Raw genomic sequence first — 27965 nt, 5'->3', positions numbered from 1 at the left:
CATCTCTGCGCGCCAAAGCCCTGGGCCAATGGGGTGGCGTGTAACTTTCTCACTGCAGCGCTGGGCAGCCGGGGGACCGCAGACGCCGGGGCTACGCGCGGCGCACCGCCCCTTCCCCGCCTCCCGCTCCCAGCGCGGCTCCCAGGGCACGATGGTGGTGCGCATGCGCAGCATCTCCTCCTCCTCTCTTCTTCCCAAATGGCTCGGTTTCGGTCGGTACCGCCTTGAAGGTGGGACTGATTCTACTCCGTGGCCAATGGTACCCAGGGTGAGGGTTGAGGGGAGGTGTGAAAGGTGCCAGCCGAACCCCAGTGCTGCTTCTCCCAGCGCGTGTGCTGGTGTTTCTGGTCGTCATGGAGGCAGTCCTGATAGAGGAGCTTGATGAAGAGGAGCAGCTAGTGAGAAGGCATCGTAAAGAGAAGAAGGAGTTGCAAGGTGAAGGAGAAGTGGAAACCTAGAAGGTGGCCTGACCTAGGCAAGGGCACGTGGCGGGTTCGTTCTGGGGAAGGGCGAGTGGCTGGATTCTCCTAGGGATCCACAAAACATGTGTCTCCTCTTCATCCTCCTCTACTCGGCTGCCCGTCAGTGTCCAGGCCTTCGGGGCTTCCCTTCCTCAGGCCCACTGCTTACCCGCGCCCTGACCTGAAATGACCCTCCTCACCCTAGACCTTGCTCCCTCTCCCCGGCCTCAAGTTCTTTCCAGCCTCACTTGACCCCAAAGGTGCGTTCCATTTCAGAATAGAGACGTGAAAGGTTTAAAACTTAACTTCAGTTTTCTATTTTCTTTACCCACCAAACGACCAAATTCACAGTTACGTTAATGAGTTTGGAGATTTTCAGATCGTCTCTGTCTAGATCTTTCCTTGTAGCTATCTGATGAGTCTAGTGTAGTGATTTGTTTTCTGAACTACCTTTTGCATGCATGTAACCTCTTAGTTCTTCCTGTGTCTCATTTTCTTTTACTCCTGGCTATCTGATTGGATTTTGATGGTTTTTCAGCTAAGATTCAGGGTATGAAAAATGCAGTTCCTAAGAATGACAAGAAGAGGAGGAAGCAACTCATAGAAGATGTTGCAAAGTTGGAAGCAGAAATGGAGCAGAAGCATAGAGAAGAACTGGATCAATTGAAGCAGACTTCTAAGGAGAATAAGGTATGTGGAAGAGTAGCTTACTGCATTTGAAAACAATCATCCGATATTTTGAAATTGCTTTCTATATATAATTGGTATTGAAATTGAAATCTCTTATACTACTTAAACATGTTTTAGATTAGGTGTACATAGTGTCATGTTTGCGTAGTATTGATTATGCAGACTGTACAAAAGGGACATCATGCTTGGGAAGGTGGAGAGTCAGAAAAGAAAGGAAGATCTTCAACAAGATGAATTGACACAGTGACTGCAGCAAGGGCAGAAGTGTGTCAGGTGGTGATGGCATAGGAAAGGACGAGGTTCAGATTTGTGTTCATAAGGCGCTATTTCTTGTACTTGATGTGATGGTACATAACAACGACTTATTTGCCCAAAAGATGGACTGACTGATAAAATAGTTGGGAAGAATGTAACCAGTGAAAGTCGGAAGGCCCAAATAGCCAAGGAACAGAATTGTAACCCTAGACAGAGCTTAATCTTTCTGAGCACAGATTGCTCCATATATAATGTGATGATACAGAGACCGATGTACACATTCTTAGTAGTATCAAATGGGACAGCAGTAGCAAAATCCATTGTTAAGTTGCAAAAGCACTTTACGAACTACTGTAATGAATTTTACTTTATGTTTCTTGTGTAAGTTGCAGCATCTTTTCATCAATTTACCTAATAATTAACCCATTTTTGTAGCTTGGTATATATTATGTGCTAAGCAAATTAACATTGCGTGCATTATATAATTTCATTATAATTAGCATACTACTGTAAGATCTTTATGAAGTAATTGTTGATCATACTATTGTTCAGATGAGAAAATAGGGTTAGAAAGATTAAGAAATTTGTCTTAAAATCAAACTGTTAAATGCTACCAGAATTAAAAATACAGTATGAATACTTTTGAATTCTGCCCTAGCAGAATTTTTTGCTTACGTTGGTGGTTTATTACTTGAATTTTGATATCAAAAGACTACAGCCTCATACCACATGGGCTTAAAAAAAAACCAAACAAGTCTGTCTTGGAGAAGGTACAGCCAGGGTTCTCCTGAGGGGCAAGGATGGGGAAACTGTCTCGTATGTTGTAGGCAGGTTGGTAGGAGGGACCAGTCCTGGGCAGAAGCCATCATGCTTGGAAAGGTAGAGGAGTCAGCAAAAGAGAAAAAAACCCTTAATATGATGGATTGACGCTGTGGCTTTGACGATGGACTCAAGTACATCGGAGATGATGAGGATGGCACAGGAGAGGGCATGGTACACATCTGTTTGTAGGGTCCATATTGGTCGTGGTTGACGCAATAGCACCTACCAACACGAAGGATGTACAGAATCTTAGCTACTATCATTTTAATTTTTAAATGAATTTTAAATTCTACTTGAGTGAAAAAATTTATAAGTCATACTGGTTTCCCTTATTTTACACATTATTACAGTTGATTAGTGTAATTAATTACAATGATTTTTTTAGGGATCTACCTAGAGGTAAGATTGCTTGATCAAATGATAGTTCTCTTCTCAGCTTTCTAAGGAAGCACCAAAAAAAAGCACTGTTTTACATTCCATCAGAGCTGTATGAGAGCTCCAAACTCTCCATGTTCTTGATAGCATTTGTTGTTTGCCATCTTTTTTTGAATTTTGCTGTTACTGCTGTGGTGAGAAGGTAGCTCATTGTTGTTTTAATATCCTTCGGCTAGCTAAATGATCTTCAGCATTTCTTCATTTGTATATGAATGTCTTAGGTGAAATGTCTTTTCATGTCTTCTGCCCATGTCTTCCGGTTTGTCTTTTTGTTGTTGAAGTGCTGGAATTTTCCATACTTTTTAAAGCTGAGTCCCTTTTCAAATGTGTCACTGTCAAGTGTTTTTCCCCAGCTATAGATTCTTCTTGTTACTCTTTGGAGAAATCTTTTGATGCACAATAGGGATTTAATTTTCAAGAGGTCCCAGTCATCTAGTTTATCCTCTTCTGTTTCTGTGTCATAAAGATTAGAAGACTCATGAATATCCTATATTATGCAGGTAAAAAAACCTTGCTCAGAGAAAGTGAAGAGAACTTGAAACACTTGGAATAGAGGATCAAAGACTATGTCACCTTCAGTATGATTACATATCAATATCAGGGAAACAAAAATCCTCACCAACAGCTGACATGATAGATGGAAAAATGATTGAAGTTGTCAACAATTTGTTTTTACTTGGATCCACAGTCGACACCCATAGATGGTAGCAGTAGTCAGGAAATCAAAAGAGATGCATCATTGGGAAATCTACTGTCAGGGACCTCACCAAAGTTAAAGAGCAAAGGATGTTATTTACTATGTTGCCGCAAATGACGGCAAATGTGTTTGTAAGCACGGTCATCAATTTAAAAAGTGTGCGGCAATGTGTTAAGGACTTAATGTGCACCTGATGCATGCCATAGCATTTTCAGTTGCTTCCTATGCATCTGAAAATTAGATAGTGAATAAGGATGATAGGAGAAATGTTGCTTCCTGTGCATCTGGACAGGATGGACAGTGAATAAGGAAGATAGAACAATCAATACCTTTGACTTGTGGTGTTGGAGAAGAGCACTGAATCGCCTGTGGACTATGAAAAGAACAAATAAGTCTGGGTGGTCCATAGTGGCAAGGATGGTGAAATTTTGTCTCCACCTTTCAGGCCTGTTGTCAGGAGAGACATGTTGGGAATGGTGAGGGGTCGGAGGAGTGCGAGCTTTAACAGGATGGATTGACATAGTGACTGTAGCAGTGGGCGTGATCACATCAGAGATGGTATGGATGGCACAGAATAGAACAGGGTTCTGATTTGTTTTTCTTAGGGTTGCTGTGAGTGGTAGTGGACTTGACAGTACCTAACAACATTTATTCCATAGATTAGGGCTCTGAAGTTTGCCAGGGTTTTTCTTGGATGATCATGATGGTTTTGGGTTTTATGCTAAATTTTTTAATATCTTGAGTTAGTGTAGAATACGCTTTGAGATGTCTTATTTCAACTTTCTGCAAAGAGTTAACTAGTTTTGCCAGCACTTCAGTTTACCACTTAGAGATTTTATCTCTTTCTCAGATATTTGCAGTATATAAGTAGGTAGATTTATTTCTGGTTTTGCAGTTTGATTCCATTTGTCTGTGTACCCGTCATTGTACCAATACCAAGCTGGTTTGATTACACTGTGTGTAGTAAGTTTGAGATCACAATGTCTAGTCCTTTGTTTGGTTTATCTTCAGTAGCCCTTTGCTTATGAGTTCTCTTTCTTTTCCTTATAAAGTTGATAATTACCTTTTCCCATGTCATTGAAGAATGATGTTGAGAGCTGCATTGGCATTGCATTTTATGGCTTTTAGTACTATTGCCATTTTTGCGATGTTAAGTCGTCTGATTCATAAGCATGTTTTATTTATCCATTCATGTTGGTCTCTCGGGATTTCTCATAGTACTGTTTTCTTTGTACTTCTATGTCTGATTCTGTTTATTCCTAGACATTTTATCTTTAGGATTACTATTGTAAGTAGTTACAGTTTTTCTTTGTTACTATAGAGGAAGCCAAATAAACTTGGATGTTCATCTTGTACTCTTTCTTTTTGCTTAATTGGTCACTTAGATCCAGTAATTTTCTTGCTGCATCTTTGGGATACTGTCATTAAATTTTATTTGTTTGCTTTGTTATTCATTCATTGTTGGTACTGATTTACAATGGTCTCTACAAAGATCATAGTCTCCATTCGTTTATTTGCTAGTCATAAAGATCCTGGCCTTCCCAGCCCATAGTATATTTTTATCTCTAGGCAACTTGTCATGGCTCTCTAGGTGTTTGTGTTGTCACAATCAGGGCACTGCTAATTGTCTCTTTATCTCCTCTGTAAGAGATAGTTTTGTATGCTCTCTGACTAGAGAGTTCCTTCCCCATCCTGGATTCTGAGGACACACTTGATTGATTCTTAATCTACATGTTTCTTGGTTCTTAAAATATAAACTCATGCTCTACTTTGAACTCATACTTTTCCATTAACTTAAATATTCTCATGTCATTGATTCCTTTGTGGTTTACTATTTAGATACCTCGTGTATTTTGCGTGTAGTCAGTATGTTGTTGGTACTGTCTAGTTGAAACCAACCCATGTCTAACCCTCCAGCAGGTTTTCAGAGACAGTAAATCACATGTGAGGAAATTGCCCATCTTTTCTCCAGCAGCTAGTGAATTTGAACCATGTACCTTTGCATGGATAGCACAATTCATTACCACTAAGCCATCTAGCAGTTTATAAATTTAGCACAGTCCTTAGAATAGTCACATGAATCCCATTTTCACGGAAGTTACTACTCTTTGAAATCCCAATCTGATTTTCAGTTTTTGATGATTAGGACACAACGTTGAAGATTTCTGACTTTGTTGTGTTAAAAAGTTTTATATATGTATCATGCTAAGGTGAACTTTATACCAGCTGATGTAGTAATTAAAGTCTTCCTATTAGTCTTTTGTCACTGATTCTTTTTTGGTCACTACTTTCCATCTGGTATCTTCTGCTTTCTTACTTGACCAATACATACTCTTTTTGATATTGAGATCTGTTATAATTACTAATGGAATTACAAATGAAATATGCTTTTAGCCTGTAGTTACTAGCTTGTAGAAAGGAAAGGATAGGAAAAAAATTGAATTTTCTAGAGTTAAAGATCAGTGTTCATCAGTTTTTAGCTAAATAGAATGGAGAAAGTTTTATTTATGTTGCTAATTTGAGCTTATGAATGTAGTAATGAACTGAGCCAGCACTAAGGCTTTATTCAGGACAGGGTAGTTGTTGTGTGCTGTTAAGTTGGAACTCACCCATAGATGACCTTCCAGTGGGTTTTCAAAGGCAATAAATTACACAGGAGAAGATTGTCTGTCTTCTTGTAGAGAAGCTGATGGATTTGAACTGTATACCTTTGCATTGGCAATGCAGCTCCTTACGACTGAATCACCAGATCTCCCTAGAAGAGGCAGGAGTGTGATGCAGATATATCTTATGCGCTAAGTGCTTCAACCTTTTTACTGAGTTAATTATGATAGCAGTAGAGTATAAACTACTTTAAAAAAAAAAAAGAGAAACACAGTGACTGCAGAACTGGGCTCAAGTATGTTAGAAAAGATGAGAATGACACAGAATAGGACAGAGTTCACATCTTTTGTTGATAGGGTCACTATGCATCATATTCAATTTGACAGCACCGAACAACAGATGTAGATAATCTTATTTTCAAATGAGGAAGTAGGTTTAGAGCTTTATTATTTTTCCCAAAGTCAAAATAAAAATTCAGTATTAGAGCTGTCTTACACAAGGTTGTGAACATTGAATTCTGGTTTTATAAGAATGAACAGGAAATAACAGGATTTAGATTAATGGCTTGGGCAAGGAAAGAAAGCAGGAGCTGCCTTGAAATCTCAGAATTCTCACTGGAAAATAGAGAATGAAACTGTTATCTCGTGTAATGTCTAGTACTGTTACTCAGATTTTAAGTTATGACTTACACATTGTTTTTAATTCACAGTTTAGTATTGTTAATGTTAATATTTTTTCATTAACTTGTTATTTTTTGTTTGTTTTCTTCAGATAGATTCTGTTGCTGTTAACATTTCAGACTTGGTTCTTGAGAATCAGCAGCCTCGGATTTCAAAAGCACAGAGGAGACGGGTATGAATGTCACGTCACTGAATACTTGAAGTTAGTGGCGTGTGCTCAGTATTGATTTAACTATTTTAGGCTGTGTGGTAAAGGAAATGGAAGAACATGATGGGGTTCATCGAGCAACTCTGTTGTGTCATATAGAAGCTCTAGTGGATAGTGCAGTACGTGTTATGCCACTAACTGAAAGGGCAGCAGTTCCAATCTGCCAGTGGCTCTGTGGGAGAGAGAGGAGCATGCTTGTACCTTAGATTTATAGCCTCCAAAACCTGCTGGCCGGTTGCTATGAGTTGAAATTGACTTGATGGCAGTGTGACTTGAAGGCAAGGCTGCTCACATGAAATCTCAGCCCTGATAATAATTCTGTGGAGTAGTGTCTCTTACCTCTGTGGTTTTTGGAGTTTGTTGTTTGGTTGTTTTTTTTTAATGTTGTTAATTGCCATTGAGTCAAGCACATCTCATAGTGACCCTATGGAAAAAGGCCTGCAGCCTTTCTATAACTATCATCACTTATCAAAGTTCATAGTTTCTGGAGGCATGTTGTTTAGAAAGTGGATGCCACTCTGAACCAATTTTTTTAATGTTGATTTAGGCCTTTTTTAAATGAAATAGGCCTAAATCATTCAAACAACACATCTGGTTTTCAATTAGAATTGTAGAGTTAAACTGAGGAGAGAAGATGTTCAGAGGATGTGTTTTACAAGTGCATTTCCCTGTGTTTCTCCCACTGGGAAAACCCTGTGGAGATTGCTTCTCTGTAACACATGGGTTCACCAGGAGTGGATTTGACTGGATAGTGGTAGATTTGGTTTTTTGTTTTAATTCCAGATTAACATTGAAATACTTAGTGTGTAGAATTTTATTCAGAACCACGTGAGAACTATAGTATCATGTGATACAATATAAATTTGTAACTAAAACTTACAGAACCGTGTTTCTTCTTACTTGTGTGAATTAAATGTTGATTTGGAAAGCAAGGTTTATAGATGTACACATTTCTGTCAAGAATTACATAGATTTATATAGGAGGCTGGGCTCTATGAGGTGGAATGTGGCATCACGACTGGTGGAAGAGGCATCAACAACCTGCGTTATGCAGATTACACAACCTTGCTTGCTGAAACCGAGGAGGACCTGAAGCACTTGCTGCACAAGGTCAAGGACTACAGTCTCCAATGCAGATTGAAGCTCAACATCAAGAAAACAAAGATTCTTACCACTGGGCCTATAGGCAGCATCATGATAGATGGTGAAGAGATTGAGATTGTTAACAGCTTTAGTTTGCTGACTACACATTCAACATTCTTGGTACCAGCAACCAGGAAATCAAAAGACAAATTGCACTGGGGAAAAATCTGCTGTCAGGGACATCTCCAGAGTACTAAAGAGCAGTGATATCAGTCTGCAGACTAAGGTGTACCGGATCCAGGCCATGGTCTTCATAATTACTTGCAGTGCGTCAGAAAGCTGGACGATGGCTAGGGATGATAGAAACAGAATTGATAGCTTTGAGCTGTGGTGCTGGAGAAGAGTATTGAATGCTCTGAATATTAGATGATTAATTAATCTGGTAACTCAGAGAAAGTTATACTTTATACTAAATGTTAACTGATAGGTTAGAATTTGAAGGAAGTATAGCCATTTAGAGGGAGCTCTGGAGGCCTGTTGATAAAGCTGCGCTGCCACCACTAGTCATATTTTTTTCTTGGTGGTAAGAAGCTCGTAGTGCTATGGTGTTTAGATGCTTGCCAGAAGATTAGAGGTTTGAATCCGCCAGCCCTCCACAGGAGGAAGACGGAGCTGTCTGTTTCTGGGAAGATTTACAGCATTGGAACCTCAGTAGGTCAGTTCTACACTTATCTTGCAGGGTCACTAGAAGTTAACTAAATGGCATTGGATTGGTTTAGATTTTAATTATTTTAATAGATGGACCATGTATGAGAAACAACATGCACAGATTCAAAGAATGAAATATTGTCATGAAGCTATAAGCTAAATTTATTGGAAGTAGTTTTTTGTACCAAAATGGAGGGAATGAGCTTTTTGGGGGGAAAAATTTATAGTTAATCTTTGTTAGTATCCTAATTATTTTACTAGTATGTTGTTGTTGTTGTTGTTTTGTGCCTTCGAGTCATCTGAGCAGGTCTCACTGACTCCTACATTCCTAATCCCATTACCCTAGTCACCGAGTCAATCCATCTCATCCGGGTCTTCCACTCCTGCTCTGTTCCTCCACCCTTCCAAGGATGATGTCCTTCTCCCAAGGACTGGTCCCACCTGGCCATGTACCCAAAGTATGTGAACTAGAACTTTAAAATCCTTTCCTCCAAGGAGAAGCTTGGTTTCACCCTCTAGAAGACTGGCCTATTTGTTCTTCTGGCTATCTATGGTATGTTCAAGACTTTTCCAGCACCACTGCTCAAAGCAATCAATAATTCTTCAGCCATCCTTACTCATTATTCATCGTTCTGATGCATAGCATGCAATTGTAAGACTCATAGTGTCTAAAAGTTTAATAGGTATGTTTTCTTAAGCTGGTTTTGCTTGTAATGTTAGTATTAAGTAGTTTGGCAGGGAGAAACCCTTGGGTAACACAGGTGGCTTTTGCTCTATTATTAACATAAAACTTGGGGGTTAGAATTTACTGAGCGACACCAGCAAGAAAGGCTTGGCACTGTCTGCTTCCTAAAGGATTACAGCCAAGGAAACCCTCAGGGCTCAGGTCTCATGTAAAATGTGTGACTGCTGTGGACAGACAATCACTTAATGTATAGCATCACATTTGGAGCCAGGCAGATGTGGATTGTAATCTTGTTTGCTGTTAGAAATTAGAAACCTTGAAACCTCAATTTTATGACTTTAAAATGCCAAGAATTAATACTTGTTTCATAGACTATTCAATATTATGTATTAATAGTGTTTCTAAAGCCCATATCTGAAGCTTGGAGAGTTGATGGTTCAACAGAGGATAAATAGTATGATTTACAGTGTTAAGTACAGCGTAGTATGTTGTTGTTAACACCCTTGGTACAAGCAGTCTAGAAGTATGGAGATACATTGCACTGGGAAAATCTGCAGTTAGGGACCTTTCCAAATTATTGAGGAGTAGTGATGTCAGTTTGAGGTAAGGTGCATCTGATTCAGGCCATGGTATTTTTGATTACTAGCTATGCATCCGAGACCTGGCAGTTAATAAGGATGACAGAAAAACAGTTGACGCCTTTGAGCTGTGGTGTTAGAGAAGAGCACTGAACATTCCATGGATGGCCAAGAGAACTGACAGATATATCTTGGAGAGGGTGCAGCTGGAATGCTCTTCAGAGGCAAGAATGATAAGGCTTTGCCTTGCATACTTTGGACATGTTGCTAGGAGGTGCTATTCTTTGGAGAAGGACATAATGGTGGAAAGGGTGACGGGTCAATGAAGGAGAGGAAGATTCTCAAACAGGTGAATTGACACAGTGACTGCTGCAATGGGCTCTTGTATGTCAGAAAGTGTGAGGATGTTGTAGGGCAGGACTGAGTTCAGATCTTTTGTTAATAGGGTTGCTATAAGTCTTACTAAACTCGATGGCACCTAACAACAACAAAAGTATGTTGTTAGGTGCCGCAGAGTCACCTGCAACTGTAGCAACCCTATGTACAGCAACTCTGAAGTCTGCCCTGTCTTGAGCCAATCTCACTGTTTCTGACACACCTAACCCTCTTTCCTGTAGTACGTTGTTGTTGTTGTTATGTGCCGTCGAGTCGCTTAAGACTCATAGTACATAGGCTTCTTAAAAACATCAACCTAAGAGCATTCACTTTGTCTTTCTTACTTTGAACATGTTGCTAAGTAAGACTATTCCTTGGAAAGGGACATCATGCTTGGAAAGATGGAAACGGGTCAGCAAAAGAGAGGAAGACTCCCAGTGAGATGGAGTAACATGGTGACTTGAGCAGTGTGTGAAGAAATGACATGTGCTCTCGTGTATCAGAAATGATGACGACGGCACAGGAGGAGGTCAACTGAGGATGGGATCACTGAGCATACCCAACACAGTGGCACCGAACTGCAACAGAGCAATGCAGTTTTGTTTGGAGGTTAAGTTATAAATCATCAGGCCTTTGTCATAGGTATATAAAATTGTATTGAGTAAATACTGATTGTGCGTTTCATGGACTCAAGAAGTTTCTGTTTGAAGAGACTTAGGAGGTTAGCTGGTTGAACTCCTTATCAGTTTGTAATATTGCATTCTCTTTGCGACAGTCTCACACAATTTGCCATCTAATTTCTATAGTGTGAAAGTGAAGGCAAGAACGTTTTAGATAGTAGTAGTTTAACACATTTGCTTGAATTTGAAGTAGAAGCTTGAATTCACCTTTTCTTATGACTTGATGCAATGGCGATGGATTTTATAGTGGCTTATTTATGGTGCAAGATAGGGCAAGGTTTCTATCTACTGTTCCTAGGGTTGCTGTGAATTAATAGTTGTTTAGAAGGTACCTAACTAATTCTGGAGAACACTCAAAGGCACATTTCCATCCTGTCTTTATCAACATTTGCTCATTCCCATCTGAACCCTTAGGCAACAAAGTAATAACTTCCCTATCTTTCTTAACATTAGTTATAATATCCCTAGTACCTAGGCAGTCGTCTGAACAGAGCAAGGAGACACTACATGGTTCAAAATCAAGAAGGGAGTCCATCAGGGATGTATTTTGTCTCCATACCTTTTCAGTCTGTATGTAGAACAGATCATCCGAGACTCTGGGCTGTACGAGGAGGAATGTGGCATCAGGATTGGTGGAAGATACATCAACTTGTGTTATGTAGATGATACGACCCTTCTTGTCGAAAGTGAGAAGGACCTGGGCATGTTGCAAGGAGGGACCAGCCCTTGGAGACGCACATCATGTTTGGGAGGGTGGAGGTACAGCACAAGAGAGGAAGACCCTCAATGAAATGGATCAATTCAGTGATTGGGGTAATGGGAGTAGGTATGTCAGAGACAGGTTGGCACAGGATAGAGCAGGGTTTAGGGCTCTTGTACATAGGGTCACTATGAGTCACAGGCGACACAATGGTACATAACAACAACAACAACATCTTTGTTTTTGTGATTATGTGAAACTTTGGAATTTTTTTCATGCATTTACTTCTCATTTCTTTTTAAAATACATAGTCTTTTTCAAGTCTGAAATACATCCTGAGAATTTCCTTTCAATTAGAGCTGGTGCTTTATTGTTTCCGTAGGGCACGTGTCACATGTTTATGGATGAAAATAAAGCTCCAAACATCACTTCACATTTTAAGCAGCAAAGTGGAAAAAGGAATAATAAAAGATAACAAACACATACAATTTGTCTTTTAAAAAAGCACATACAATTAAGAAATACCTGACAAACGCTTCTCTTTACATACTAATGAACAGAACTTGGTCACAAGGCTACACTCTGATACAGTGAAGAGAGGGAACTGTAATCCTTACTTGAAGAGTTCATGTGCCAAGTTAAAAGTCAATAGATTATTTTTTTTTCCATAGTAAAGGGAACTAAAATAACATGACAATTAAATGTAATGCACAATTCTGAATTAGATACAGAGCTGGGGGGGGGAACAAAACTATATAAAACATTATTAAAGAAATTGGTAAAACTGAAATATGGGCATTAAAAAAGAATTGTACTAATTGTATTAGTATTAAAATTCCTAAACTTGAGAATGACATTTTGGTTATATAAAAGAATATTCTTAGTAAGAACTCATAACATGCTACCAAATATTTTGAATAGAACATTGATATTGTTATAAAAAGTGAAAGGACAAAAAAATGTTTACGAGATAGTGAATTAAAGGAAGTATCTTGGATTTCTCTTTACTATGCTTGTAACAGAACCATGACGAGTAATTCTAGGACTATGGACTGCAGAACATTTGTTTCTCAAAATAGTGACCATATTCCTCATAATTTTAATTATTATATCAGATAGTCCATTAGCTAAGACCATGGTTTCTGGGTCAACAACATCTTTCTTAAACATTTTGATATAATCTAAAATCCTCCAAAGATGAATTAATACTCTCTTCAAATATAATACCTTCTTCACATATATTCTTCCAATGTAACCTGTGAAGATTTCGTGTATTTCATAGTCAGCTGCTGGAACACAGTGCAGAAAATATACTCTAGAAAATAATGCCCTGAAATTCTTACTATTTTATATTATGGAGCTGTAAGCTTACATAGTACTGCAGGAAATGGAACCTGAGTTCAGGGTAGAAAATTGAGAATATGAATGTTTGGAACTTTTTTGGACAAAAACACTAAGAAACTGAAAGGCAGCTAGCTTGTAGTGTTTGTGGTTTGGAAAGCTGCAATCTGAATGAAACACATGATTAAACTTTGTGAAAATAAATTATTGAAGTGTCATTTTGGATGATTATAGCAAATCTTTATTTTTCGTCTAGTTAAAATAGTAAATATTATTCAGAGAACTTCAGTAGAAACTCATTGGGATGGTAGAATATAACTTAGAAGAACTCGTGTCCAGAAATAGGAAATTTGAGAGTTAGACTAGTATCTTACTCACTTTCATTGTTTTGTACAATTATAAATAGGCAATTTGGAGTCTCAGATTGGCTTAGTGATAGAATGTTATGATAGAATGTATGTACAAGTCCAGGACTAGTCTCCTTTTCTTTTAAATTTTTTTTCAGCTTTCTTTTTGCTCTATCACCATGTCTCTAGTTTTATCAATGATGTATTTCCTATGTCCTTCTTTCATATTTGATTAGATTTTATTGGTGACATTCTACTCCCAGTGCTATGGTTGAACTAGTCACAGTGGTCTGGTGCCATCAGGAAACTATACCAAACTGAAAAAGAGTCTTTGGGATTTTCTACCTAGAGCCCTAGAGATTAAAATAATTTTCTAATATTTGAGTAAAGCATGAGGAAAAATGAAAATGATGAGTAGCTTAGAAGTTTTTCAGTTAGAATAAACTCCACTCTTAGTAAATAGTGCATGCCATCATTAACCCTCTACCTCCCACCTGCTTTGACTCTGATTCAGGTGCCTGGATAGAAACAGCTCTGTAGCCCTTGACCCCTGCTCTCCTTCTAACCAAGATGGCCCTTGGAAATCTTTCTGCATGCTTTTCCTCAGAAGAGGAAAATGAAGGGTTTTAGATTAGTTGATACCTAAGGTGCTTATTTTTCCTCTCCCCTCTAAAACTGTTTTTAGTCTTCCTTTATAAACGAACAGTGCCATCTTGTGTTTTCAAAGTTAATCCTCTGTGATTCTCAGTTGTTGATAGGCTGTGGAAGAAAAATATTCCTATTAATTCTGGGATGTTTGGTCAGAAGAATCTTGACAGGCTTTTATTTTCTTTTGCATTTGGCTCAGAAGATTTAGAAATCATTTTAGGTTCATCTAAGTATGACCCACAAGAGGGTACAAATATATTTGTCATTGCCGTTAATTGAAACGTGCCTTCTCATTCACTTCTCGTTTAAAGGAGGAGTTAATGATAGTGACATTAAATGTCTTTACTTTTTCACACCCTTTTTCCTTGAATTACCAAACCCTTCACTGTAATTTGCTGCCAATAGCACAGCTTACAGAATTTTGTTTTAATATTTTTATCGTCTGACATTAAAACCAACCTTCTTCAAGAGAAAAGAACTCCCACCCCTCAAGTTTGTGATTAAACTATGTTCATAGTGGGAAATTAGATACTGGAAAACATTAAAATTTATCCATGATCCTACCATCTAGAGAAAAACACTGTATTTTATGATTATCTAATTTATTTTAAAATTATTCCTAGATATTATTATACACACACACACACACACACCCCCATATATAATTTATGAAGTTGGTTGTCACCTCAAAGGCACATGGTTTGAATTCATCAGCTACCCTGTGGGAGAAAGTCTCCTGTGTGATTCAAATAACACGTGATTTATTTACATGTAATATTTTAATATATATAAATACGTAATAAATATGGTATGTTAAATATATAATCTCTAGACTTTTTCTCTTCTACTTAATTTGTACTGTTTTCAGCTATGATGGCTTTTGATTATTGTTGGTCCAGTATTGAGATTTTTTTTTTCTCTTCCACCTTCTTTCTGTCCTTTTGACTTAAACCAGTCAGCAGTAAAGAAGTAAGACCTGACAATTTTACTTATGTAAAAATTATAGCCAACAAAACCCTGTGCCTGTGTGGCAGGGTTGCTTTAAGTTGAATTCAGTTCCATTGCACTTAATAGCAACATCTATTTTGTTTCAAAAATCTGTCCTCTCCTAACCTCATTATTGTATATGGTTGTTGGTTTTATGTGCCATCAGGTAGTTTGTGACTCATAGCGACCCTGTGTATAACAACTGTGAACCTTGCTCTATACTGAACCAACTTTATTGTTCCCTGACACACTTACCCTCGTTACCCTAGTCACTGAGTCAGTCCATCTCATTGAGAGTCTTCCTCTCTTGGGCTGTCCCTCCACCCTCCCAAGCATAATGTCGCTCTCCAAGGACTCATCCCTCCTTGCAACATGTCCAGAGTATGTCAGATGGAGGAGCATCAGAATCCTTGCCTCCAAAGACCAGCCTGTTTTCACCTTCTCTAGGACAAACCTATTTGTTCTCCTAGCAGTCCATGATATAGTCAATACCCTTCTCCAGCACCACAGTTCAAAGGCATCAATTCTCCTTCTCTCTTCCCTAGTATTGTCTAACTTCTGGCTCATAGAAAGTAATTGCAAAGACTATGGACTGGATCAAATGCACTTTAGTCTCCAGATTGACATCTTTGCTTTTCAGTACTCTGGAGAGGTCTCGACCTACTGCAGACTTTCCTAATACAATTTGTCTTATAATTTCCTTGCTGCTGGTACCAAGAGTGTTAATTGTGGAGCCAAGCAAACTAAAGCTATTAACATTCTCAATCTCTTCACTTACTATCATGATGTTGCCAGTCTGCCTAGTGGTGAGAGAGAATCTGTTTTCTTGATGTTGAGCTTCAATCTGCGTGGAAGGCTGCAGTCCTTGACCTTCTGCAGCAAGTGCATCAGGTTTAGCAAACAAGGTTGTAGGGAATCTAACTCTTTCATGACCTGTGAATCATACAGTGCCAACCTACATGTTTAACTGCTGAAGTTTATTTGGAAACCCCCATCCCACTTTTAGTGCATGCTGCCCCCTATTGGTGGCATTTATAACTGGATAAATCTAATAAAAATGGACCTCATTCCCATCCCTACTACAAGAGATCCCTTGGGAATGTATATCCCATTGGTAGTATCAAATCCATACTTACTAAAAAATATATATATATATATAAATTTATTCACGATATATTTTATTATGGAAAAATGTCAACAAAAATTCAAAGCAGATTAGTCTTTAGAACATTAAAACTTTTATTTAATTAAGGCTTTTGAATAAGGAAGATCATTTAATTAATAAAAGTACAGAGAAAAACAAACCCCTAAAGGATATATACACAAATTTTCCTACTGGAGATGGCACTGGAAGAGGTCTGTAGAAGAACTTTAGTATACATCAATTTTTTTTTTTTATAAAAGAAGAGTTTGTATTTAAATAAATATGTGTGCATCTATTTCGCAAGCAGCGTTAAAAGTCTGCATCTCTCCTTCTAAACCTTTAGCATGGTTGTCATATGCTGTTGAGTTGGAACCAACCTATCACTGACCCTCCAGCAGGTTTTCAGAGGCAATGAATCACATGGGAGGAGGTTGCCCTCCTTCTCCCACGGAGCAGCTGGTGAATTTGAACGGCATGCCTTTGGGATTTCAGCACAGCTTCTTACAAAAGGGCAAGCTAGGAAGCATGGCTTCAGATGGGCTTGAATATGATGATGTACTGTAAGTTTTAGGGGGGAAAAATTGTCATTCAGCCCACAATTTGAAATAAGTAACTTGTAGTTTTAGGCAGACTTCAGAAAAAGTTTGAGGACTTTTCTTGTATCGGGTACAGTGCCAGATGCTGAGAACATAAGAGTAAGATAGTTTGCATTTAAAGGGTTTCATACAATTACAATGTCCATAAGTGTTGTGCTGGTCAGTATGATAATCTTTGTTCAAGAAGGGAGAAAAATGGCCAAAAGATTTGAGACTCTAACTACTCAATTTTTAAAATAAATGATAGTCAGCCCTGATTGTATGAGTTAACTTGCCTATGTTTTCAATCTTTTATTAGGAGAAAAAAGCTGCATTGGAAAGGGAGCGAGAAGAAAGGATAGCTGAAGCTGAAATTGAGAACTTATCTGGAGCCAGACACCTAGAAGGTCAAAAACTTGCTCAAATATTGGCAGCCAGGCAGTTGGAAATTAAACAGATTCCGTCTGATGGCCACTGCATGTATAGAGCTATTGAAGATCAACTGAAGGAACAGGATTGCCCCCTGACTGTGGCTGCCTTAAGAAGCCAGACTGCTGAATATATGCAAAGCCATGTGGAAGACTTTTTGCCATTTTTAACAAACTCCAACACAGGAGATATGTATACTCTAGGTAATAATTTATTTTTCTTTACTATACTTTGTTGTTTTTACATGGAGTGTTTCCTAGGATCGAGCAAAATAAAAACCTCTGTATGGTCCTATGAGGAAAACCACAACATTTAGGCAGTTATTTTCTCCCCAGGTTGGTTACCAACATTAGGATATGTTCAGGTTACAGTGAGCCAGACTTAAAACCAGCCTCTTTTTGTTTTGGGCACAGCTTCCTGTTAACAATATATTGCAGCTTGAAAGTAGTTGATGTTATTATTTCCAGAGGCTCACTTGCTGATCTTCCATTTTTATGATTTACTGTTTAGAACATACCTGGATTTGTAAAGATACTGGTAACAAAAGGCAAGAATTATGAAAACAAAAACAACACTGAGCTACATTCCTGAAATCAGAACCCATGTAGAGCAGTATTTTGGAGCAGAATCCAGTCTTAGGTCAGGGACTGTCAAACCTGTTACCTTCCAGCTGACTTTGACTCCTGTTGTTCTCATGTGTGTCAGTACAGTTGTGCTACAGGGTTTTCCATGGCTGATTTTTTTCTAAAGTGCATCTCCAGGTCCTCCTTCCAAGGTGCCTCTGAGTAGACAAAATCCATCAGTCATACCCAGTGATTTATTAAGATCCCACAAGTTTTAAAAACTAAGCAGAGTTGTAGGCATAGAGGGATCTAAGCCATGACCATTTTGGAAATATAGAATCTGCAGATCACAAACAGAATGATCATGAAAAGCAGTTTTATACTTGCTAGATGTGTCTTTTGAAAGGAATTTATGTTCTCTGGGGTTTGAATCTATTAGCAGCTCTGTAAGAGTAAGATAAAGCAATCCTCTCCCATGCATTTTATGGCCTCTGAAGATGTGCTGTAGGTTCAGTTCTTGAGCCACTTCAGACCTAATGGCAATGAGTTTGAATATGATACTCACTTGAAATTTATTTTAAGAAGAGGGGATACATGTACACCACTTTGTTGTAGTTTGGTGTTTTGGAGTTAATTCTGACTCCTACTAACCTTTGTGTACTCCTGCATCACCCACAAAATCCTGCTGTGCTCAGACCTCTTGTTGCATTCACTGGTGGCAATTCATTTCTTTAAGAGTCTTAACTCTCCACAGATCCTCTTCTTGTCCAAGTATAATGTCCTTCTCTGAGGACTTGGTCCCTCCTCATAATATAGCAAAAGTATGTGAGATAGTTTTTCTATCTTTACTTCCAAGAAACACTCTGACTACACTTCTGCTAAGACAGATTAGTTTGGGGATTTTTTTGGCATCCATGATATACTGAACACTCTTCGCAAACACCACAATTCAAAGGCATTAATTCTTTTTTTTCAATTCAACTTTGGGTCATATATACCTTAGTCTTTAAAATGACGTTCTTGCTCTTTAGCACTCAAAAGGAATTCTTGACAACAGATTTGCCAAATGTATTATGTCTTTTAATTGCTTGAGTTGTTTCCATGGTTATTGTTGTGGATCCAAGTAAAATGAAGCCATTAAAAACTCATGTTACCAACGCCATCAACTCCTTGGCAGTGAGTTTTGGTTTGGAAATCCTTTCCCAAAAGATTGACAGATTTCTTTGGCGCTGTGGTGTGTTGCTGCAGTGCTTTGCTGAATTTACTGTGTCACCATATCTCATTGATGGCCTTCCTCTCTTTTTACTCGCCCTCTCTACCTTTGCCAGCATAATGTTTTTTTCAAGGGCTGGCCCCTCCTGACAGCATTCCCAAAGCATGTGAAACAAAGTTTCGTTTGCTTTGCGGCACTTTCTTCAAGACAGGTTTGTTTGTTGTTTCGATAGTCCACGGTATGGAGTTATATTCCTCACCATCATCACAGTTCAAAGGTATCCATCTTCTTTGGTCTACCATATTCACTGTTTAGCTTTCAGATGTCTATTGTTGTTTTTGTTTTATATCTTCAAGTTGGAACTAAATCAACTGACCCTCCAGCAGGTTTCAGAGGCAGTAAGTCACCCCGAATGTGATTGCCCATCCTCTTCCCATGCACCAGCTGGTGGATTTGAACCACATGCCTTCAGGATTGCAGCACAGCTTCTTACCACGAGGCTACCAGAGTTCCCTTTCAGCTACATAGGAAGCAATTTCAAATACCTTGTGTTGGATCAAGCACACCTTAGTCTTTAAACTGGTAACCTTGCTTACTGGCACTGTAAAGAAGTCTTTGAAAACAGATTTTCTTGACTGCTAGTAACACGGGGATTGGTTGTAGATCCAAGTAAGATGAAATTGTTGACAATTACAGTCCTTTTTGATATTGCCTCTTGGCCCAGGGCTGAGGGGCTAATTTTTGTCTTCTTAATGTTGAGATAGTATTTGGAATGAATAATGATTGATGGTACAGAATTTTATCATTTGTTCTAAGGCTTTATTTTTTAATTACTGTTCTGCCTTCTTTGCTTCCAACTTTTGCATTCTAGTCATTAATTAATAAAAATTCATGTTGAGTGCATGTTCTGTCAATTTCCACTTGCAAAAGTAAAACAATCTTCAATTTTTTCATCTTTGGATTTAAAGATTGGTGTGTGTGCGCGCACACCCGCGCACACATTTGAATAATAGCTCCATTAACAGGTCATCCTTAAATGTGTACAGATAGTACCAGGATAGACCTTGAAATGTGATTTTTGATGATGAAGGATGCAACACCATTCCTCTTCAGTTTGTCATAGTAGATCATGATTATCTGACTCAAAATGGCCAATAACAGTTCATCTCAGCTCATTGATGCCTAAATGTCAGTCTCTGCATTCCATTTCATTTTGACAATGTGTAGTTTTCCTAGATTCATACTTTGGACCTTCCACATTCTAGTTATTAATGTATGTTTGAAGCTTGGTTTTACTCATGTTCAGTCTTAGCCTATCAGCAAATGAATGTCCTCCGTTAAAGGAAAGCTTTATTCTATCCACCTCATTACAGTAGGCTCTATTTGGAGGAGCCCTTACCCAGTCACGTGCTGCTTTTTTTCCAGTCTGAGGAACTCATATTCCAGTGCTGTATCCAACAGGGTTTCCAAAGCCTCCTTTTTCCACAAGTGGATAGCCAGTCTTGCCTTTTAGCCTGTCTTGGTCTGGAAACTTGACTTAAACCTGTCAACCATGGTGACCCTGCCGATAGATAAAATACTATTGGTATAGCTTCCAATATCAGAGCTACATAATAAGCCACCACACTACATGACAGCTGACAGATGAGTGGTGGAGGTAACTTTGTATGCATAAATATATATATTATAGTCACAATACTCACGGCTGATACTCTTTATTTTATGAGCCAATGGATTTATTTGGAAAGTAACTTCCTGAAGTGATTTCAGGTTATAGTTTAAAGACTATCACAGAGTGATCATCTTAGATGAGTCTTAGATGAGTCTTCTAGACTCATCCTGTCCTGTTAGTCTGGTCATTTTTTAAGATTTACTCTTTTCTTTTTTACACACTTTTTTCCTTCTGAAAAAATCTATGGCATTGGCATGCTCTGAGATTAGGTCTTTATGAATTACCTGAAGACTGTTGGGAAGTTCCTTTTTGTGATCTTACTTTTCTCAAATTCTCATACCAAGCTTAATTTTAATATGCTTTGTATAGAGTTTTATGTTGTATAGTATTTACATTCTTCTGTATAATTTTTATAAAAGTAATAGAAAAGAGGAAAATTAAGCATTTTTCAAATTATGATTTCTTTCTCCGATGGCCCCAGTTTCTGTGACTATATTTCATGGTTTACTTACCTGTATCTGCTAATTTCAGTGTTTCAGGTTGTTGCCAGTTTTTCACCATAATCCAGAACTTTCTGTTACTTACAAATAACATAGTATGTAACTCCTCATGGCCAAGGGGCTGGGCAGGCCATTCAGATCCACCAGCTGCTCTGCAGGAGAACATGTGATTCACAGCCTCTGAAACGCCACTGGAGGGTCGGTTAGAGTCGGCTCTGACTACATGGCACATTACAGCAGCATCACATATAAGACTGTGTCATTGTCTTTGAGTCCTGCTGACACATGTAGAACTGGATTCCATTAAGTTTCAGTAGTTGAAATTTTTGTCAGTCGATTTCCAGACCTGTCTTCTGAGATGTATCTGAGTGGACTTGAACCTCGAGTTTCTTGTTAGTAATGAAATACATTTACATTATCCACTTATCTGCCAGGGAGCTCAGGTGGCCTCATCCACAGAGAGTTGTGCTGCTAACCCAAAGGTTGAGCTTTTCTGGTAGTTCTTTCTACCAGCAGCCCCATGAGAGAACGGTGGGCAGTTTGCACCTATGAGATTTACAGCCTCAGAAAACCTGCTGGAGAGTCAACCATGATTTGATCACTGCTCTGTAGCAATGAGAGAGAGACTTAAACATATACTTGATGCTTGTTATCAAATGGCTTTCTCAGAAGAATTAACACAAAGCAAGAGGTTACCCGATTTATTATGCTTCTTGTTGTTTTGTGCTGATGAGTTGGAACTGACCCTTCAGTGGGTTTTCAGAGGCAGAAAATCACAGTGGAGGAGATTGCACATCCTTCTTCTGCAGAGCAGCTAGTAAATTCAAACTGCATGCTCTCACGATTTTAGCACAACTTCTTACCATTAGGCCGCCAGAGTGGTATTGAATTTTATCATTGCAAGATTCAGAAATGACAGTTAATTCTTTCACTTCTCATTTACATTACTTTTGATTTGGCTGAAAATTTCACTACATGTTTGCTAACCAGAAAGAGCTATTTTTTCCTACTTTTGTGACTTCTATGTTTATGCCATTTTTTTTTAAACTTTAAGTCAATAAAATGAACTTTTGGAAACTAATGAACTCATTTTAGAAGGGAAAAAACTAAGCTCACAACCTTAATTTGGTTTTATCATTTATACACATACATATAAAGTATAAGGCCAGGTCTTTATGTACTTAATAACCCATGATCCTCCAGTTGGTGGCACTCACCCTCCATTGAGTTCCCCAAACTGTGAATCTTTATGGGAAGAGACTGCCCACCTTTCCCCTTTGAAGAACCTAGTGGATCCAGACTGCCAGAGGGCTTGGCAGTTCCACTAACTACAGACTGTGCCACCAGACAACTTTATTATGGTAAAGTTGCTTCTTTTAGTCCTTCACTATATATATATTTATATCATGGCAAGATAGTGAAGTACAGAGGCAATTTCAGGAGTGGTTATGTGGGATAAAAAGAGGGATATTAAGTTTGCTTCATAGTTAAGATTGCTGGACCTCATGCCAAGAAGAGAAGCAGAAACAGATTTGTTTGGCTTTTGAAGGGAAAGGTAGTGGAAAGTTGGGGTAAGTTGAGTTTGGGTCTGGGAAATAGATTAAATTCTGCAGGTTGCTTGTTGGGAAGAAAGATGCTCATAACTTGGACAATTTGATCAGGAATTGTGGGAACTATAAAAGAGATATTGTAATATGAGTTATGAAGCTTATTAAATGCTATTTTCTGATCTGTCCTCTTTGCAGAAGAGTTTGGAAAGTACTGTGATGATGTTGTAAACACAGCTGCCTGGGGAGGTCAGCTTGAGGTAAGTTTTGCAATTATTTACAGTGATTGTGAATTGTTAAATTATTTCTAAATCCCATCTGTTGTTTTCTGACATACTTTTCAAATGATTCCACTTTCTCTGTAAAGATGCTTTTTTCTTTTCTTTTAAAAAATACTATTTGTTAACTGGTAGCTTTGAAATAAGTAGTTAACATTTTTAGGCCATAGAATAAAGTATGAACTTCATGAAAATGAAACACTATCTTAACTAAGTGAGCTCTGGTGGCATAGTGGGCAAAGAGTTATACCGCTAACCCGAGGTATGCGGTTCAAATTCACCAGATGCTCCGGAGGAGAAAGATGGACAGTCTCGTCCCATGAGATTAATAGCCTATGAAAATCCTTGAGAGTCAGGTATAGGTCCATTCCAACTCAACAGCATACAACAACACTGCAGTGGTAGATCTGTATTGGCGTGGCTAGTCGTACATATGCATGAGTGTTTCTATGTTGATAGTATATTTGACTTAAAGCTTTTACTAAAGTACAGCAAAATTTACCATGTTGTTCAACTTGTAAATAATTAAAATTGGTGAAGTAGATGCTCTGTTATATCAGGAATAGAAGATATTTTTATGTGAAAATAGAAGCCATATCGTATGCATCACCTAATTTCTAAGTCTGTAGTGATACGTTATTATTTTTGTTAGGTAGTAACCCTTTGAACAACAGATCCGAACCGTGCCCTGTTCTGCGCTGTCCTCACCATCTCTGATGTGCTTGAGTCCATTGTTACAGTCACTGTGTCAACCCATCCTGTTGAAGGCGTTCCTCTCTCTCTGACCCTTCACCATTGCAGCATGATGCCATTTTCCATAGACTGGCCCTTCCTGACAAAGTATCTGAGACAAAAACTGTCCTTGCCTTCTAAGGAACATGATGGTTGCACTTGCTCCAAGACAGACTTGTTTGTTCTTTTGACAGTCCATGGGATATACAGTGTACCATGGATATACAGTATATCCATGGGATATACAGTGTATCTAGTACCACAATTCCAAGGCATTGATTCTTCTGTCTTTTTTTATTCATTGTCCAACTTTCAGATGCATAGGAAGCAATTGAAAATAACATGGCTTGGATCTGCCTCACTTTATTCTTTAAATTAAAGTTCTTGCTCTTTAGCACTTTGGAAGAGGTCCTTGACAGCAACTTTTTCCAGCAAAACTGAAATACCAGAAAACTGTGTTCAGTTAGTTAGAGACAAGAATTTCTTTTTAGCCCTATTAAATTACTGTGACTTTGTTTTATTAAAACAAAATAAAACACCTAAGTAGCCCAACAAGTGATGAGACAGCCTGTTATTAATAAAAGAACAAAAGAGAGATATATCAAGTTTTAGATTCATGTTGGTTTTTGTTATGTGCCATCGAGTTGCTTGCGACTCATAACTACCCTATGTACAACAGCCCTAAACTCTGCTCTGTGTTGTCTAATCTCACTGTCTCCGATACACCCATCCCAATTACTCCAGTCGCTGAATCAATCCACCTCATAGAGGGTCTTTGTGCTGTTCCCCCACCCTCCCAAGCATCAAATCCTTCTCCAAGGACTGCTCGCTCCTTGCAACATGTCCAAAGTATGTCAGATAAAGCTCCAGAATCCTTGTGTCCAAGGAACAGCCTGGTTTAACCCTCTCGAGGATGAACTTGTTTGTTTTCAATACTCTTCTCCAGCCCCACAGCTCAAAGGCATCAATTCTCCTATCTTTTCTAGTCATGTCCAGCTCTCTGATGCATAACAAGTGATTGCAAAGACCATGGCCTGTATCAGGCGCACCTTAGTCTTCAGAGTGACATATTGCGCTTCAGTACTTTGGAGAGGTCCCTAACAGCAGACTTTCCCATCGCAATGCCTTCTAATTTCCTGGCTGCTAGATTGCCTAGATTCATAGCATGGCTTTTATTTCTACTCCTAACCTTGAGAGTGGTAAGAACACTTGTATGTACTCTATAGGGTATTTGTGAACTTTAAATACGGCAGGGAATACATTCATAGATGTTTGTAAACTAATGTGCCAGATGACTGGATCTATCATTTTTGCTATTATTAATAGGGTTATATAAAGATTGATTGGTAATCTTGCATAGTTCTTTTACACTAAATATTTCATTTTAACAACTCTACTTTTTCAAACTACAACATGAGATCTTCCTTAAATTCTTTTCTCAGTAGTGCTGTATTTATACCTCTGCTGAACCACCAGGGGGAAGTGTGGCCATTGATTTTGTATGCCTGTATCTTTCAGACGCAGAAAGTTTACATTGTAACTTAATAATTGACTACACTCAGGGTGAAGATGCTTGCAAGTTCTTACAGGATTACAAATAATACAAATATTAAAAGACTTTCCTTTAATTAAAAAAAGCCTTTTAAAAGAGATCTTTATATAATTTTTGAAAATATAAGAGACATTAAAATTCCCAGAGCTCATTTAACAACTTTCTAGAAAAGAGCTTATGGAATTGCTATTATGTAGTATAGAGCTTTTTCAGTTTCCCTGATGTAATTTCTTAGTTTTTCCCCCCAAAATTTCCTATTTGAAATGCGATCCAAACAAAATGTTCTTATAACTGTGCAGATAGATCAATCATAAAGATCAGGACTCTTTGATTGAGAACTGCTCATGACTAATTTGATTGTGAACTTGGATCCTAGAGTCAAATTTCCTCAGCAAATGGTCATTTTAGTTCTTAGTGCTTGGCTTTGAGCAAGCCTTTTCTTAACTTTACTTGCCGTTCAGGTCCTAAAGAATTGAAATGATATCTCAGAGAAAGTGAATCCTTTATAAAGTGCTCAGCATGCTTGGTAATTTTAAGTTTAAACCATGTTATTAATATTCATTAGTAGCCTTAATTCATAGGCAATAAGCTCTAATTTTATTTTGTATTATATTACTTGAAATCAGGTGGGAATATCTTGAACAGTAGTACTATTTATATGCATATCTATCCTAGAAGAATTTTATAGCCGTGGCTTTCAACCTTGACCAAAAGAACTTTTTAAAAAATCAAAACCAAACCTGTTGTTGAGTCCTGTCCCTTTCTGAATTGTAACTTAGTGTGGTGTTTGATATAGTATGTGACTTTTTATTATGGAGAATTTCAAGCATATTCAAAAGTTCAGAGCTCTAATAATGAACTCAGATCTACCCATCATCTCATTTCATTAATAATGGCACTGATAGTTCTTCAGAGTTGTTGGGCAGCCAAACCTTGAGAAACCTTTACATTTGACCTAATAAACACTATTTGTTTATTCAGCAAAACCGTGTTTTTATTTATTTATTTAGACACTAATCAACAAACGCAGCTTGTAAGCACCCAACGTATGATGTTCTTGGTGCTCAGTGGTCAGCTGAGCACAGCAATTCCTCCTCTGCCTCGTTGGCCTGTTTGTGTTTACTTAGGTAATTTAAACTTGAATAAAGTACAGTTTTATCTTCTTTCCTGATATATTGTTCTTTCTTCTGAAGCTTAGAGCACTGTCTCATATTTTACAAACACCGATAGAAGTAATCCAGGCCGATTCTCCTCCTATTGTAGTTGGTGAAGAATATCAAAAGAAACCATTAATGCTTGTGTAAGTACCCAGGACGTTTTCCTGTTTTATTTCTCATTAATAACAAAAAGGAGTATTTTTTTTTATTGAAGAATAAAACTGTCTTCAAGTGAATTAATTTTGCTATATTAAAAGTAATTATATAAAGCATTGTCAAAATAAGTGATTTAGATTGTTTGAATATCTAGTGACTTCTGAGCAGTAAATTTATTTCTCAAGATTACAGTTTTGTGACTTGGGAACATACTATCCTGCTTGACATTAATAATGAGGAAAGTGTCAATAAGTAAAACAATTAAAATGTATTCCTGTAGCCCAATTTTTTATTCACCCTAGAGAGTTCATTTTCTTCATACCATGAAAATACTTATATAATAAAGAGCTCTTCTCTGAAATAAAGTGTGTGTGGCTCGCTGTCTGTGTTGGTACTTATTAATAAAGCCTAATGGAGCATTCACTGATGGCTTGGGTTTAGAGAAGAGTGGAAGCTTATTGAGCTGTTAGCATCGCTGCCTTCCCTTTTTTCTCTATATGCTGATAGTGTTTTACCTAATTTAAAGTCAGCAGAATCAGAGTATTGAATCAGCTATTACTGATTGCTGATAATTTTCAAATATGTTTATATATTTTAAAAAAAATTTATTTTATACTAGTTTACATACAAAGTTCATTAAGTTCATATACATTAGTTTTCACACCAGATCTTTCCCCTTTTACCAGTCTCTCCCTCCACCCATCAAATTGTGTGACCCTCTCTTCAATCCCCTTCTCCCCTGATGTTTATCTTTTAAGTAATATTTTAATGTAGTCTATTGAATGATAACCTTTGTGGAGTGACTTATTTAAAGTGCTTAGTTTTTTAGAAAAGAAACATTTAATAATTTTTAAATTTAATTTTTTGCAAATATTTAGATGCAATGAATTACTTTCATCAAAATGGTCAATTTCTTTCTTTCTTTTTAGGTATATGAGGCATGCATATGGCTTAGGAGAACATTACAATTCTGTTTCACAGTTGATGAACAAAGCTACGGAAAAGTGCAGCTAGTTTACAAAATGTTACACGGTTCTGTTTGTGTACACTGTGCCATCTGAGTATTCATCCCACGTGTTGGATTGGTTCAAATGTAACAGAAAAACACAACTACCTTAAGAAGAGTTTCATAACAAAGCTAGTGACACAGTTTTTCAGAAATGTGTCACAGATGTCCCTTTAGTGGTGTTTAGAAAAAAGCGGTAAAATCCACGTTGGAGAACCAAGATACTACCCTATTCAATAACACTCACCGATAGTACCCTATTCACTTATATTATTATTAATTTAAGACCTTGGACATTTTGTTCTGTATTGGAATAAATTTCAATTTTGTTCACCCCCCTCCTCCCCTTACAAAATGTTTCAGTAATGGTTTTGGTGTCATTTTTCTGGAAGACATGAAGTGACTCAGTCTCTTGCCATTGCAGTATTGTGAGCATGATAACTGCAAATATGATTAT

General features: G+C 37.9%; 1 protein-coding gene across 1 annotated transcript; it reads left to right on the top strand.

Annotated features, from left to right (window-relative positions):
• The first annotated feature begins 256 nt into the window (after nucleotides 1-256).
• On the top strand, nucleotides 257-27675 carry OTUD6B (OTU domain containing 6B). Its single transcript, XM_006903647.1, is given in 8 exon segments — nucleotides 257-301; nucleotides 303-435; nucleotides 1000-1151; nucleotides 6736-6816; nucleotides 17023-17335; nucleotides 22826-22887; nucleotides 26383-26489; nucleotides 27432-27675. Coding segments are annotated over 8 exon segments (978 nt in total). The 3' UTR covers nucleotides 27517-27675.
• Nucleotides 27676-27965: the final 290 nt, after the last annotated feature.

Source organism: Elephantulus edwardii, unplaced genomic scaffold, assembly GCF_000299155.1.
Source record: "Elephantulus edwardii isolate Elephantulus edwardi_28Jun2011 unplaced genomic scaffold, EleEdw1.0 scaffold00036, whole genome shotgun sequence".
NCBI classification, from domain to species: Eukaryota; Metazoa; Chordata; class Mammalia; order Macroscelidea; family Macroscelididae; genus Elephantulus; species Elephantulus edwardii.
Note: the sequence above shows the minus strand (reverse complement) of the source record. Positions and strands in the feature narration are given on the sequence as shown.